Raw genomic sequence first — 14,651 nt, 5'->3', positions numbered from 1 at the left:
GGCCCGCGCCTTACCCCGCCACCGGCTGGGCCCCGCCTTGTGCCCCGTCCGGGGAAAACGGAGTGGAAATTAAAATCTGATGGGCAAGTCTGTTGTTATTTTGGTTATAAAAGTAGTAATACCAGAGCCTCTGTTCTGCTTGCACTTGAGATAAGTGAGGCCATGTGCTATGGCAGCGGCAGGACAATGTTTACAAAGAACTTAATATTGTGTAAGTGACTTAATTTATCTCCTGGAAAACATATCTACATACTGACAGCTGTTTCAGTAAATATTCCTGTCTGGTCATAGTAAGTTTTGAAGAGACTGTTGTAACTGGTGTCAGAGGCAAGTCTGAAATCCCAATTTAGCATCATGTCCATCTAGTTATAAAAGGCCTGAAGTAATTGAAGCAGTGGTCCTTATTTGACCCTTTTATTACTCTAAAATATTTTTTTTTACAAATAAAAAAGAAGAAAAATTCAGCTAGATCAAGCAAATGCAAAGAAAACATTGTTTTGTTTTTGTAATTCAGAAGAATGACAGCTAGGAATCAGGGTCCTGTTAAGAGGGGAATGATTAAATGAAATACCACAATTCCCAGTACCTGGCCCAAAAGAAGTCACATCACAAGTTGAATCTTAGAAAAGGAATCAATACAACAAAAGTAAGGAAAGCGTTAAACAATTTACCGCTGCACTTTAAGTCACAGGTTTACACGGGTGGTTAATTTGCTAATCAAAAATACGACATAGGCTTGATGGCTTGTTTGCTTGAAAATGAGATGTTTGCTAGTAAATCAGACACATAGCTGAAAAATTCATTCTAAATTAAGTATCTTACCAATAAGTCTAAAATTTGCAATATTTTAATATAGTTAAAAGATTGTTGGGTCCCATTTATTGTACAAATTAAACTTTTTACAGCTGTTGAAACAGCTGAGTTGCCATCACCAGCTGTTGATTTTGAAACATGATCATGAAAAATACAGTAAGTTGTACAGTGGAAATGATACAGTGCACCTCAACAAGTTTTATAGGCTTTACAATCCTGTCTTCTTAATGGTGTAATTTTAGTTGAATTACATGAAGCTGAAGAAGTTTTTGTTTGTTTTTTAATATTCAGTTTTGCTGACACAATATTTTCCTGTAAGCGGAAAGAGTGAAACTGAAATCAGAAGGAAGTGTTGCTGGTCATCTTGTTCCTGAAAGGAGTTACAATTAGTGTTAAAGTCAGAAATACAAAAAGAAATGTGCTGTTGAAAGCCAAATTTAAAGTCCATTCAAGCAGCTGTCAGTAATAAATACTGTACAGGTACTGGTTTAAGGTATTTCTTCTTAGGGAAATAAATAGCCATTAGCAGTGTTTATGATTAGAGCATAGATTTATAAATATGCTTCATGTTGTTCTTCCCCCTTTATTTATTTGGAAGTAATGATCCAAGTTTATCAGTGTGAGATGGCATAGCTGTGCTTCTCTGCAAGTTGTTTTTGGCTCTTAATTGAACTAACCTACTCAAAGTTTTAATATTTTCCACATTAAGTCTCAGATGTTTAATTCTGTGACCACCTATTGCCTTAATGGTCCAATGCAGTAAGAATTCTGCTTTCAAATCCGTTTGGTTTGGCCAGTGAATACGTAGAAATGTGAATAATCAGTCGCTGTATTGCATTCATTTTTATATTTCCCATGTCCTTTGATTTGTGCAGCTAAGGTGCATACTGTCTTAGAAACATGCCGTGAGTAAATCCCAGGCCCTGATCAGGGAATCTGGCTGGTTAGCATTAACATGATTTTTTTTCCTGCCATTAAATGTTTTGTAACCTGGCTAATGGCCTTGAAACTCCCTGCCCAAGTGGTTGGCAACATGGGGGATGATCTCTGTCCCATTCTGTTCCTACTCCCCAAGCCCCTCTATTAAAAATGGGACTAAAATAAACAGTTACTGGCAGGAAACGGAAATCTTCTACACAAATGAAATAATGCTGGGGGATTACACGTTTGTATCAAATTACCATTTTACACGGGATATATAGGGTACAGCTTTTCTCACAGGAGCTACCCCTGTGAGTGGAGGAGTGCAGGGTGATAGGAGACAGGTGCTTGGTGTAGTGCAGGACTGGGGCCCTGCTCTAGCCTGACCCTTCTGTTTCTGTTCTGGCAAAGGGCTCAGCCCCCTCCTGCTGGCACCTCGAAGCGTATCCTGTATTTCAGCCTCTTACCATGCTTCAGTGTCTGTCTGACCCTAAATAAGAGTGGTAGGTAATTACAAAGTTGAAGATGCTTCCCTTCTGAATCCTGCTTGCTGTGGTCATGTGTATGAAGAAAAGGAAAGGTTTTGTGGGTTTAATAGCTGACAAGTACTCCTGAGCAATTCTAAACCTACTAAACATATTGTTCAAGTGATTTAACAGGTAATTAGCAAGCAAGTAACTACTACAAACTCATATGTAGTGCTTTGACAGTGAAAATATATTTTTTTTTTTCCCCCCCAGAATGTCATACCCGGGTTATCCCCCGTCTGGTGGCTACCCTGCTTTCCCTGGTTATCCTGTAAGTATGGCTCTTGAATGTGTTGCATTCCTAATGTATTTATATTCTGTGAATACACCTTCTTACTATGCTCTGTGTGTAAATAGTAGCTATCAGTTCACATACAGTATTCTGTAGAGATTATGGTCTTTGTTTTCATCTATATATCCCTGAGGATGACTTTACAGTTGTCTCATAAGAATTCCAAGAAGGAAGTTTAAGACTTTTTTTTTAATGTTGCCTATTGTTCCAGAAAGGTTTTTGATTGTTTGGTCTTGTTTTAGTTTATCTTTGTCTTGTGAGTTTGTTTTTATTTATATAGCTAACTATCTCAGCAAATAATTTTTTTCAAGTATCAGTAGCTTTTACATAAATGTGAAGGCCTTTACGTACAGGGTCAGAGGTAATCTCTGAACCAGTATCTACCACAGTCTCTACCAAATATTCTGCATACCCGTATCCCAGGATTTACAGAGATGCTGAACAAACTTCAGTGGCCATTACCCTCAGGAAGAGCTTGGAATGCTTTACTCAAGTAGCCCAGCTTTCATACGGCACCAAGTAAATATTTTTCTGAGGATAAAGGACACCGTATCTTGACTTTGACCCCCTATCCTTCAGCTGCAGGACTTTGTTCCACCTTCAGCTCATGACTGAATGGACTAAAAATTCCAATGAAACTTAATGGAAGGCTGGAATGTATCAGGTGTGACTGATACTGCAGTCTTTTTGATATGCCTGCATTGTTTTTCAAAGCTAGATGCAACTGTGTGCTTTTATTAATATGGCACTGATCATACTGCAATTGTGGGAATTTTATATGGTCTGGTTTTTATGTAGGACAGAACTAGACTTAAGCATGGAGCTCAGCCTGGATCCCATTAAGATATTGAAAAGCTATAAATATATGCAATAAATTCTCCGATTATTTTGCTTTACAATTTACCCTTACTCCCTCTGAAACACTAAAGTCAGTCAAACTAAAGACAAACATGTTAGAAACCAGACTTTCTTAACTCCAGGATTTCTTTTCTCTGCTCAAGGTTCTGCTGAATCCTCATGATTGTAGCTGTAATGTATTTTTTACTACATCTGAAAATATTTTTTTTCTTAGCTAGCATCTAAAATGTAGCCAACTTCTATGGATGAGTTTAAGAGACCCTTTAGATTTGATATCAACGATTCTAGGTTTCCTAATCTCATTGATGAGGCCCAAAGTGATAACCAGTACAAAAAAACAATGTGAAGTTATTTTCTTCTGCAGTAGTGATAGTTATCTGAGCAGGGCTTTTGAGGATCCTAATTTTGGATTTGTGACTCTTAAATTCCATTAAAATCTTTTTGTCGAGTCTGGGAGAGAAATGTTAGACTGTACCGCTGGGGAAGAGAATATTATATAGCCTGGGCACAGTAATCTGGGGGTACAAATCTTGGGGCAACCAAACCCGAGGAGAACGTTTGAGCTAGACTTTACTGCTTTGCAGTTCATTTCTGTTTTCGGGGCTCAAGAATGAGTGTGTACTGTATGTAATGTGTGACCCATATTTCTAAAGCTAGTCAGTAAAGATGATTCCCAGCAAGTGAGTAATGAGTCCATACATTATGCTTTGTTATGAAGCTGATTTTAAATACCTGATTTTTAAGATCTATACATATATGACTTTTAACTTACAGGGTTTTCCCTTAGAGATCCCGGTCATTCAAGTAAATATTTCTAACGTACGTTAATGCTGATAGCAACCTTTGTGGTATGACTGGTAAGTCATACATGTAACAAAACAAAGGCATATAAATGTTTGACTTGTTCTTTTTATTTAAAACCTGTAATAGGTGTTCAGTCTGACTCAGTGGTCCAGATTTAGTCACTGAATATCCATGCTTTATAACCTGGATTCCAAAGGAAATGGGGAAAAAAAAAAAACCCCAACACCTCTTGTAAGTTCTCACCATGTAACATTTGAAGATACTGGTTGTGCAAGAGAGGCAGAAGTTTCAAAGATACTAAGCTGTTAAAAGTCCTATAAAAACAGGAGGTGAGCTCCTAATGATTCATAGAGACCAAGCCTAGGTGAGCTCACCTCTTACTTATGCGGGATAGAAGTAGCAGCTTACCAGTCAAGGACCAGAGGTCCTGGTGGTTGACAAGTCGAATGTGGCTCAGCAGTGCGTGTCCCCGGGGGGAAGGCTAATGACGTACCAGGCTTTAGCAAGAGCAAAGCCAGCAGGTCAAGGGAAACAATTATTCCTCTGTGTTCAGTGCTCACAAGGCCACATCTGGAATACCGTGTCCGGTTGTGGCCTCTCAGTACAACAGACAGATGGACAAACAGGAGCGTGTCTGCTCGCCTGGAGAAGAGAAGGCTAAGCAGAGATCTGTTCAGTCTTCTGCTACGTAAGAAGGAATGATAGAGACATTGGAGCCAGACTCTTCTCAGAGGTACACAGTGAGAGGGCAGCTGGCAACAACCACAGGTTGTAATTGTAATTTGATTTGAGGAAAACACTTTTCACCATGAGAGTAGAGAGACTGTGGATTCGCTGTTCCTTGGAGATACTGAAGACTTGACAAGGCCTTGCGTGACCTCATCTAACTCCGAAGGTGGCCCTGCTTTGAAGGTGGATGGGATCAGAGCCTGTCCAGAGGTGCCTTCCACCCTGCAGCACTCTTTGATTCTGTGTCAACATGTGTGACGCATCAGAAAACCCAACCAAGAGGCCCCCATCCAGGCTTCAGGAATTCTGCTGCTGCCACTTCAAGTGCTGAATCTAATTACATAATTCACGTTATACATGTAGACATTTTGGTAGCTTGAGAGTTTTTACTTTAATGTCCCGTTAGCAGGCGTACAGACATCCCATTTTTGTGTTTCAGCCGACAGGACAAGAGTCTGTCTATCCGCCAGCCGGTCAGTACTCCTATCCCACCGTTCCTGGAGGATACCCTCCGGCAGGAGGAGGGACCTATCCTGCAGCACCACCCAGTGCTGGGTATCCAGGGGTAGCAGGATATCCTGCCCTGGGGGGCTACCCTGCCCCAGGGGGCTATCCTGGAGCTCCCCAGGCTGGAGGAATGCCACCTTATCCTGGAGGTAAGATCCTTTATTAGAGTACCCCTCAGGAGTGATTTCTGGTGGAACCATTCCCTGTGCTTGGTAGAAGTAGTAAAGAAAAGCAGCTTTGTTCAGCGATCGATTTAGACAGCAGCATGTAGGCAGCCAGCCAGATTGCTGTCTAGCAGTAAATACCTGCGTGCCGATGGCAGGGCCTTGATGGTTTTGGGCCGTTGCACAGACACAGAGAAATTAGTCTCTTGCATAGCTCTACTCAATAACCTGGCTCATGTTGTGTCTGAAGTCAAGTACAAAACATTAAGCGTGCTAAAGTCTCTTTCTTCCTTCTCCTAGCTCCTACAGGCCCTGGGTTTGGTGTGCCTCCCACTGGCCCTGGCTTTGGTGGCTATACACAGACTCCTGCCCAAAGCTATGCTGGAGGTGGGCCAGCACAAATTTCAGGTATGTCATACATAAGAAACTTTAAGCATCCAAGGTTAAACCAAGAGGTCCCAGGATAGGTAGTAACAAATTAGGCCCTTACCTTTGTACTTTTAGCTGTTGAGGTTTGTATGCTGTACACCTGCTACCACCTTTCTTGACAAGACCACTGAAGGGCTGATGAAAACCATCTCTATAGGTGCTACATCCAAAAGGAATGGCTGTCACTGATTAATGGTCATGATGTAGTGGTTTAGGTGCTTATCCTTCTTCAAACTGCAACTATCTGATGAGAACTGTGAAATCCAGAGCCCACATTCAATGAGTATCTAGCGGTTCTGTTAATCTCAAAGAAATGGATGCATTTTTCAGATCTGTGCGTTCATGGTGATCCCTGGCCTAGTGGGGGAAGTGGAAAGGAGAATGCACACAATTGCTTAAAAATGGTGTAGTGTTTTTAATGCTTGAGTGGTCAGTCGCCATCAAGATGATTTTTGTCCTGGAATGTGTCGGTTGTGTTTGCAAGAAATTCAGAGCAGCAAACCCTTTTTTTTAATGATTGCTTTGTTAACTCTAATAATAACTAAGCTGCTGTTAAAATGGTAACAATTGTATGTATGTATTATGGATAAAAATAAAATTCTAGTACAAAGACATGTAGTTGTAGCTTTTGTATTCACAGTGCTTTTGATGACAAAATGAGATTCCTTCAATTCTTTTTGCACCAATGAATTCTTAATATTTATCGTTTACATGCTAGACATTTTGAAGTGTATAATATGACTTCAAAAGAGAGCACGGGACACGCATTCTTCATTTACATGGGCTATCTTGGCTTTTGTCAAAGATAGCAATATTTAATAAGGAGAGATCCTTCCTGTTCCCACAGCACCAGTAAATTTAGTCTTTTTAGAACTGCCTTGCCAGTGTGTGTACCAGGATGCGTCTGTGATTGCTTCTTCCCATCATTCCCAAGGGCAAGAAGTTCAGTTACTGATCATGATAGGTAGCATTACTTAGGAAACAGCTTTTGTGCAGTGGTAGGTCTGTAAATGGCTTTATTTTCAGATTAGATAGCAGTTACGTAATAAGAGGAGACCTAATTAATTAATTCCTTTTATCTTGTTCTTTATTTTCAGTAGGATATCCTGGTGGACAAGCACCATCACCAATGCCTGGTCCGGTATGTGCTGTATCCTCTGCTATAATCAATCTTACGTGGCTTCTGTAGTTCTAATGTTTTTACAACTGGTTTCCAACAATTTACAGCGTGTTCTGCATCAAGAGTTCCCAGCTACACTCAGAGTACAACCTGAACAAAATCATAACCCTGTATCTGTGTATACTTGCTCATCAAGTAGATCTTCATCCATACAACTGGGTAAAAGCATCGCTTTGGCATTGGTAGGCCAAAGCTGTTCAACACAACTGAATGTCGCTCTGATCCTGTGTTAGAGAAAAAACAGGGAACTAATGGACAACTCCTTCTGAAGTACTGATTCCAAAGTTGTGAATTTAATTTGACTTTATATTGTGCAGGGTAGCTAGTTACATGTGACTCTTACTTTCAGCCTGCAGCAATGGTTCAGTGTACCCAGGGCACAATTCAAGCCGCTCCAAACTTTGATGCTGGAAGGGACGCAGAAATTCTACGCAAAGCTATGAAGGGGTTTGGTAAGTAAGCGATAGAAGCTTACATTTCTGTTGAGCTAACTTCTTAATGCCATTTTGTCCTTTTCTTCAATTTTTATTTAACCATACATTTTTTCTCCCCAAGCTTTTAAAAAGTTACACTTTCAAAACAACTTGGGCAATCGAGTGGATGAAGTTACATAGCAAATTTGGTAGACTTACATGGTAGTCCTTTATTATGTAACTATGCCCAAATGCAAGGTTATAAAATGCATAGTCTCGGAGGGATTATTACGAGTTCTTACATGAAATTGCCCTTCTGTTTCCAAGGAACTGATGAGCAGGCTATCATCAATGTTGTTGCTAACCGCTCCAGTGATCAAAGGCAAAAAATCAAGGCAGCTTTCAAGACTATGTATGGCAAGGTATGTTCACTAGTTCTTTGAATCAGTAACCAAACCCAAACTTTCAACTGCTGCTTTAACTGCCTGATTGCATTTTAGTCCTGGGGAGTGCTTTGGGCATTTTTTAAATGCGCTTCTTTTGGTTATATTCCTTGTGTACCGGGGGACATCTGGTATTTAACACGGTGTTGTCCTGATACCTGGCAGAAGCAGGGGTGGGGGAAGGTTGGGGGCTGTCTCTGTCTCTGACCAAACAAGAAGCTTCTCTGCTTTTGTGATGCTTGATAGATAGAAAATAATCAAGCTTAAACTGTCCTTGTATTAGTGTCTGAAACTACTGAGTGAGTTACGCACAAAAACCAGCACTGAAATCTGTTTTTCTTAAGAAACAGAGAAACTGGTTGAGGATTGGTTAGTCAATAAAAGGCTGAGATAATTTAATTTCTTCCCTCTGTCATTTTTTGCAACTTAAAGTGAAATTTTATAGTTGTGGCATTTTTCAGGACCTGACTAGGTCCTAATTAGTGAGGAGATAATGGAGAAGAGCTGAGTTGTCAAAGTTCTGGACAGAGGGAAGTTCTTTATAAGAAATAAAGCAAAGCTTTACAGGAAAAACGGCACAAAGGTAGAAATCGGTCACAAAAGTAAGTTCTAGTTTGACTTTTCTTCAGTATATAATCTACATGGCTAACACTCTCCAAAGCCCTTTTTGTGTTTATAATTGAACAGGATTTAATTAAAGATCTGAAATCTGAGTTAAGTGGAAATGTGGAAGAATTGATTCTAGCACTCTTCATGCCTAGCACCTACTACGATGCCTGGAGTTTACGTCATGCAATGAAGGTATGGTTTTCCTGTGAATGAAATAGTTTAAAACCATCTTAAAATGCTCATCTAGGAAAAGAGAATACCTGATCCCTGCATTGTTGAAAAATCCTGTAGTGGCAAACAAATTTCAGGACTGCAGGGCTTAAAATTCTTTTCTGCTGGATGAGCCAATTCAGAGCAGCTCTCCCATCCAGCAGAGGATGAAACGCTGCAGGACAGAACTTTGTTCTCTGCCACTTGGTCATAATTTTTGCTAGAACCTAGAAAGGGCCAGGGTGCTGTTAAAACTGTAACCGCTGTTTAAATTGAAGGTACGTACCTCTCCTTACTAGGAACAAACGGTTGTTACTGAAAGATAGTTTTGGATTATCCCAGGTTTTTTCCAAAAGGACAACAATGAAAAAATATTTTCTTAAGGTCAGATGATGCATGTATCTGTTCAGGTATTAAGACTGCATTAGAGATTAGGTGAGGTAGTTGGTTTAAAATTTTAACTCAAGTAAACTGGTACATCCAGTTTACCAGAATTTCTTGCTTGTTTGAGCTGCAGCAGCTCGCAGGTGGCCAATACTGGAAACGAGTAACTTAACCCACATATGAATGCAGACCTTCTAAAGCACGTGGCACTTAAATGAAGATCTGGCTTTAGTGGAGGCAATAGCCACCATTTAAAAAACCCTTCTATTACAACATTACCTAGAAGCCTCACATAGATCCACTCCTATCTAATCCTTGCCTGAATAGAGGTGACCGTGCCAGTCAGATCTCATTGTACACAGAACTCAGTTAATTTTTATTCTGGGGAGAGGGAAGTATCTATGAACAGTTCCTGCCCGTGCTCCGTGTTGAGGAAGCGGCCACATTTGGAATAGGGAACACACTTGTACGCTGACCAAAACAGAATTTACGTGTGTATCTTTGGCTTTAATGATTATCATAAGGCTCTACGTTCCTCCAGTATGTTTCCAGATTACGGTTGCCAAAGAATTCCCTTCCTAAACCATTTTCCAGTTAACTTTGGCTGATGTCGCTGTTGTGGATGGATAGTTCTGGGGTATTTTTTTGAACTGGTGCAGATTTGAATGTTTGAGGAATCTTCATTCCATTTTAAGTATACAGAAGACTTGGTGCGTTCACACTGCAAGGATACTGTTCTTACAGTGTCGATTGTATTAAGTTTTGAAATAACAGATGACTGCTTAATTTCACAGTTGAAGGAGACTGAATAGGTAGCGCTTTGTAGTTATGCCCTCTTTTCCTCTGCCCACAGGGAGCAGGCACTCAGGAGAGAGTGCTGATTGAGATCCTCTGCACAAGGACAAACCAGGAAATAAGAGAAATAGTGAACTGCTATAAATCAGAATTTGGAAGGGACATCGAACAAGACATCAGAGCAGACACTTCAGGACACTTTGAACGATTACTTATATCTATGTGCCAAGTGAGCTTTAATTTTATTTTTTTTGGTAAGATAACGGTGTACAGTCTGACTTCAATGCATGTAGTCATAACGGCTCCATAAATAGCCTGTGTATGCTTAGCAAGAGCCAGGTTTTTAAGAAATTAGCCCCGGGCCATTAATTTATTCCCTAATGACAAGATACGACACTTCAGTTCCTCCTCAAGGGAGGAGATACTTCCTATCTACAGATCTATGACGAATTGTGTGACCTAATTTAGCACCCTGTATTAATCTCAGAGAACTTACGTGTAAATACTTTTTTGTGCAGATGTGATCAAGTGGTACTATAAAGCAGTGCTCCACACTGCTGTTAAAGTAAGATGCTTTTTATTTTTTGCACACATTAACACAATAATTTGGGTGAATCTGATAGGCTAACCTTTATGGTATGTAGAATACCTGTGAGAATCCCTACGAACAAGCTAAGAGGTACCACAGGGCAAAACTTGCCTCCCAAGTTACACCATAGCCTTCCTTCCCTTCGCATCACCAGAATTAGGGAGGTGCTACTATTGAACTCAGGTGAACACTGGAGCTTGCTTATCCCGTATCATTTACTAGGGCTGCTCTTGTGCTGAAGAACAGTAACTTGCAGTTATCCATGTTGAGGAAGAAATGTGTACTAGTGCAACATCCCACGTTTCTCTGAGCAATCCACCTATTTGCTGTTAGAATTTCTCTGACACTTCTCTGTCTCGTTTACCTCTACCTTTGAGTTCAGCTATCCGCTAGGTATTTGGATTAGAAAGTAAAAATCCACAAGAAAGCAAACCTTGAGAAGCTTATGCTGCTAATTTTTATTTTGATAAATCCAGTAGTTTACAATAACTGACAAGCACATCACTTAAATATTATATTAACCACTATAGATAACAGCAGCATTTGAGAGCATGTATTCAGCCTACTCAGCCAGTACATTTAGCAGTATCCATCCATGCACTGGGCAGCAAAAAAGAAAAAAAAAACCAACAAACCAAAGCACATAAAATGTCATATAAGCCCCACTGACATATTACAACTATAGTAAGTGCTTTCTGGAGACATTCCTACTTGAAATTAGCAAATTAGCAAATTCTAAATAAATTAGAAAACCTGAGATATTTCAGGTGTTCATATTCAGTAAGATAATTCGTTAGTTCGTTTGGGAAGATTCTTTGCAACTTGAAGCCTAGAAACAAACAAATCAAGAGAAAGCTTACATTAAATTAGCAAATTCTAAATAAATTAGAAAACCTGAGATATTTCAGGTGTTCATATTCAGTAAGATAATTCGTTAGTTCGTTTGGGAAGATTCTTTGCAACTTGAAGCCTAGAAACAAACAAATCAAGAGAAAGCTTACATTATTAAGTAAAATAGAGTCAAGTACAGTACTTGATTAGAACTATGAGATGGTACGTAAGGGTGAAATTATCTGAGTCCGTATATCTACAGTTCAAAGCATGCCCTAGAGATAGGGTTCTGGGCCACTTTTGTATTTGTTGCCTGTAAGAAATATTAAACCAAGAGTAGTTTTAAAGCAATGTAATGTATTTCAAACTGGTATTACTCTTTCTGCTTCAAGCTTTGAAGATACATGCTTGGGGTCTACGCTGCAAGCAGTTAAAGCATAGCCTTCTCTGTGTAATTGCATTTGACATCTGTTGTCTTTGCTTTTAGGGTAATCGGGATGAGAATCAAACTGTGGATTATCAAAAAGCTCAAGAAGATGCTCAGCGTCTGTACCAAGCAGGTGAAGGAAAACTTGGGACTGATGAATCTTGCTTTAATATGGTTCTGGCAAGCAGAAGTTTTCCCCAACTGAAAGCAACAGTTGAGGCATACTCCAAGGTAGGAGTTCTTCACTGATTTCAAATGAGCTTGGTCAGTGTACTTTAAATTAAGGTTGCTGTTGTTACTGCATTTCATTATCCACATATTAATCTCATTTATTTGTAGATTGCTAATCGTGATTTATTAAGCAGCATTGACCGAGAATTTTCTGGAAACGTGGAACGTGGTTTGAAGGCTATTTGTAAGTGATACGTTCTTCCCTCCCCTAATCCCTTAGGAATTAAACCTTCTAAACGTAACTGAAGAAGAATCCAGTTCAACACTGGCCATACGGCAAATGAACACACAATCTGAGACTCTGCTAGCACAAAAGTAACTTCAATTATTCAAATTATTCACTTTACACTTAACTGGAGAAAATAAGCACCCACCATGAAGAAGTCAGTTTGAAACAAGAAAAGGCTACGTAGGAACTACCTGTCACTTCTCTGGGAAGGCAGGCAACTGCGCAGAAACAAGGGTCACTGGTTAGTGCCTGTAGTTGCATTTTCCAGAGCTCCGCAAAGCGATGCCAGTACCAGGGTAACAGAGCCCTGACTCTGGTTGTGTGGCCCCTCAGCAGGGACAGCTGAACCGCTCTCACACACGATCTCGGAACCAACTTCAGGCACAGTTCCCTTTCCACCCCTCTTCCCCACCAGCACCTACCCCCAAAAAGCTCAGTATTTGCTAAGGAAAACTTCAGCAAAATAGAAGACCTGTTTTGAGTTCGCTTTTTCCTGCTGACTTGTTATAGTAAAGCAGTTCAAATTCAGTGCAATTTGCTGATAGTGAGAATTGGTGTGATTTGCTAGCGAATCTGCAGACACCAGTCCTGCCAGTGCTTACCAAAATGGCAGCATTTCTGTAGCCAGAGTGGATAAGCCAAAAATCCCCAGATTATATTCTGCTCAAGAGTTTTATGGGAAACATTCAACTCTGAGAATCATGTAAAAGAATAAAGGCTCGTCTCTGAGAGTGAACAATCTAACTGAAACAAGATCCACTCTGTAACTACTAGAGTGAGAACTTTTTACAATTGTACTTTTCTTAGCGAGATTCTAGCAGTGGAACACGAGTAAAACACCTTGTATCCCAGTACCAGCCATCCAAGGAGAAGAACTGTTTTTAAATTACCTATTTGAGAATTAAGGTTTCAGCCAGCTTTGAAAAGCACTTCCAGGGAAGTTAACTGCTAATAACCCTAAGTTTTCGTGCAAAGGAATGACTCCTTTGGTCAGCCTGAAAATAAGCTTAGCTCTATAAAACAGTTCCTGTAATCCACAGTAACTGGATCTTCATCAACACCTACCTCTAGCTGTCTACAGCAAAAATCCTGAATTGATCCTGCCAGGTATCGCTACACAGCATGCAATCCTGGAACTAATCCTAAAAATATACTTTATTGCAGTGCAATGTGCTTTAAATCGCCCAGCCTTTTTTGCAGAAAGGCTTTATTATTCTATGAAAGGAGCTGGCACAGATGATTCTACCCTCATCAGAATTATAGTCACTCGCAGCGAGGTAAGAAACTTTCTCCTCTGTAAATGTCACGTGTAGCAGAAAGCTCTCTACCCTGACCAGCTTTTCACTTAGTCCTTCTTTCACAGCTGTAGAAATCATGTATCGCAATGAAGCTTTTATGGGGTGCAGGGTTAGATGGACGTGCTAATTTGTTTTAAAGCCAGCTTTTAGATAGTAATTTCATTATCTCTGGTTAGATAGTAATACCGCTTGTCTTCCTTAACTGTGATTGCCTGTCCGTGTAGCAGATAAGCACCTCGGGTTCAAAGGTCCAGCTGAGTTGGGGTCCTACAGCCCTAACACAGCAAGGAACAGCTGCTCGACCCCGCTTTGGGAGCTGCTCCTCTGTCCTTAGAGGGACCAGCTGGCTGGTAAGACGTGCAGAGTTAATCAATTGCACGTTTCAGCCTTGGCGCGTGTTCTGTAGTCCGTGAGGGAGGAGATGCAGGGTGACGTCCAGGAGTTGAAGTCACACGCTGTGTTTAAGTTTTGTGCCTTTTTTTTTTTTTTCTTTGCATAGATCGACCTTGTGCAAATTAAACAGATGTTCACACAAATGTATCAGAAGACTTTGGCTACAATGATAGCAAGTGATACAAGCGGTGATTACAGGCGTTTGCTGCTGGCAATTGTTGGTCAATAGAAGAGGATTTTCTGGTTTTTTGTTTTCTTTTTTAAAACAAACTGAAGGACGCGTAACATGCTTTATGCAGACACTGACTATCCTTGTGTGTAAAAGAGTAATTTTAAACTTTGTATAATCAAATATGCCTTCCTGATGATTCAATAAGCTTGTTGCACTTACAATTGCCTTAATTTACAGCACATAATATTCTTTATTGTATAATAAAAGATATATCTTGTCTATTAGCCCCTGAGCCTCAGTCCTTTCGATGCAGACAAACCCACTTCCCCTCTGCCAGACTCCTGCAAGATTAAACTGTTTGTCTCAGCTGAATCTCCAGCACGCAACAACTTTCTTGAAATAC

General features: G+C 40.2%; 1 protein-coding gene across 2 annotated transcripts; it reads left to right on the top strand.

The window, feature by feature from the left end:
- Positions 1-2,469: 2,469 nt before the first annotated feature.
- ANXA7 (annexin A7) lies at positions 2,470-14,538 on the top strand. 2 transcript variants are annotated; one of them, XM_009277665.1, is made up of 12 exons: positions 2,470-2,532; positions 5,384-5,600; positions 5,916-6,023; positions 7,145-7,185; positions 7,574-7,676; positions 7,965-8,059; positions 8,768-8,881; positions 10,137-10,307; positions 11,986-12,156; positions 12,265-12,340; positions 13,550-13,662; positions 14,183-14,538. In XM_009277665.1, the coding sequence occupies exons 1-12, from the start codon at positions 2,476-2,478 to the stop codon at positions 14,303-14,305; spliced, it is 1,389 nt and encodes a 462-aa protein (XP_009275940.1). In that variant the 5' UTR covers positions 2,470-2,475; the 3' UTR covers positions 14,306-14,538. The 2 variants fall into 2 exon arrangements, with proteins under 2 accessions (XP_009275940.1, XP_009275939.1); XM_009277664.1 differs by having other exon boundaries at positions 7,142-7,185.
- Positions 14,539-14,651: the final 113 nt, after the last annotated feature.

The sequence above is a fragment of the Aptenodytes forsteri genome, unplaced genomic scaffold, assembly GCF_000699145.1.
Source record: "Aptenodytes forsteri isolate BGI_AS27 unplaced genomic scaffold, ASM69914v1 Scaffold15, whole genome shotgun sequence".
Classification (NCBI taxonomy): domain Eukaryota; kingdom Metazoa; phylum Chordata; class Aves; order Sphenisciformes; family Spheniscidae; genus Aptenodytes; species Aptenodytes forsteri.
Note: the sequence above shows the minus strand (reverse complement) of the source record. Positions and strands in the feature narration are given on the sequence as shown.

Coding starts and splice junctions, on each gene's coding strand:
- ANXA7 (XM_009277664.1), top strand. CDS start 2,476: ATGTCATACCCGGGTTATCCCCCGTCTGGTGGCTACCCTGCTTTCCCT. Junction 7,677..7,964: donor CAAAGCTATGAAGGGGTTTG/GTAAGTAAGCGA, acceptor TCTGTTTCCAAG/GAACTGATGAGCAGGCTATC. Junction 12,341..13,549: donor ACGTGGTTTGAAGGCTATTT/GTAAGTGATACG, acceptor ACTTTATTGCAG/TGCAATGTGCTTTAAATCGC.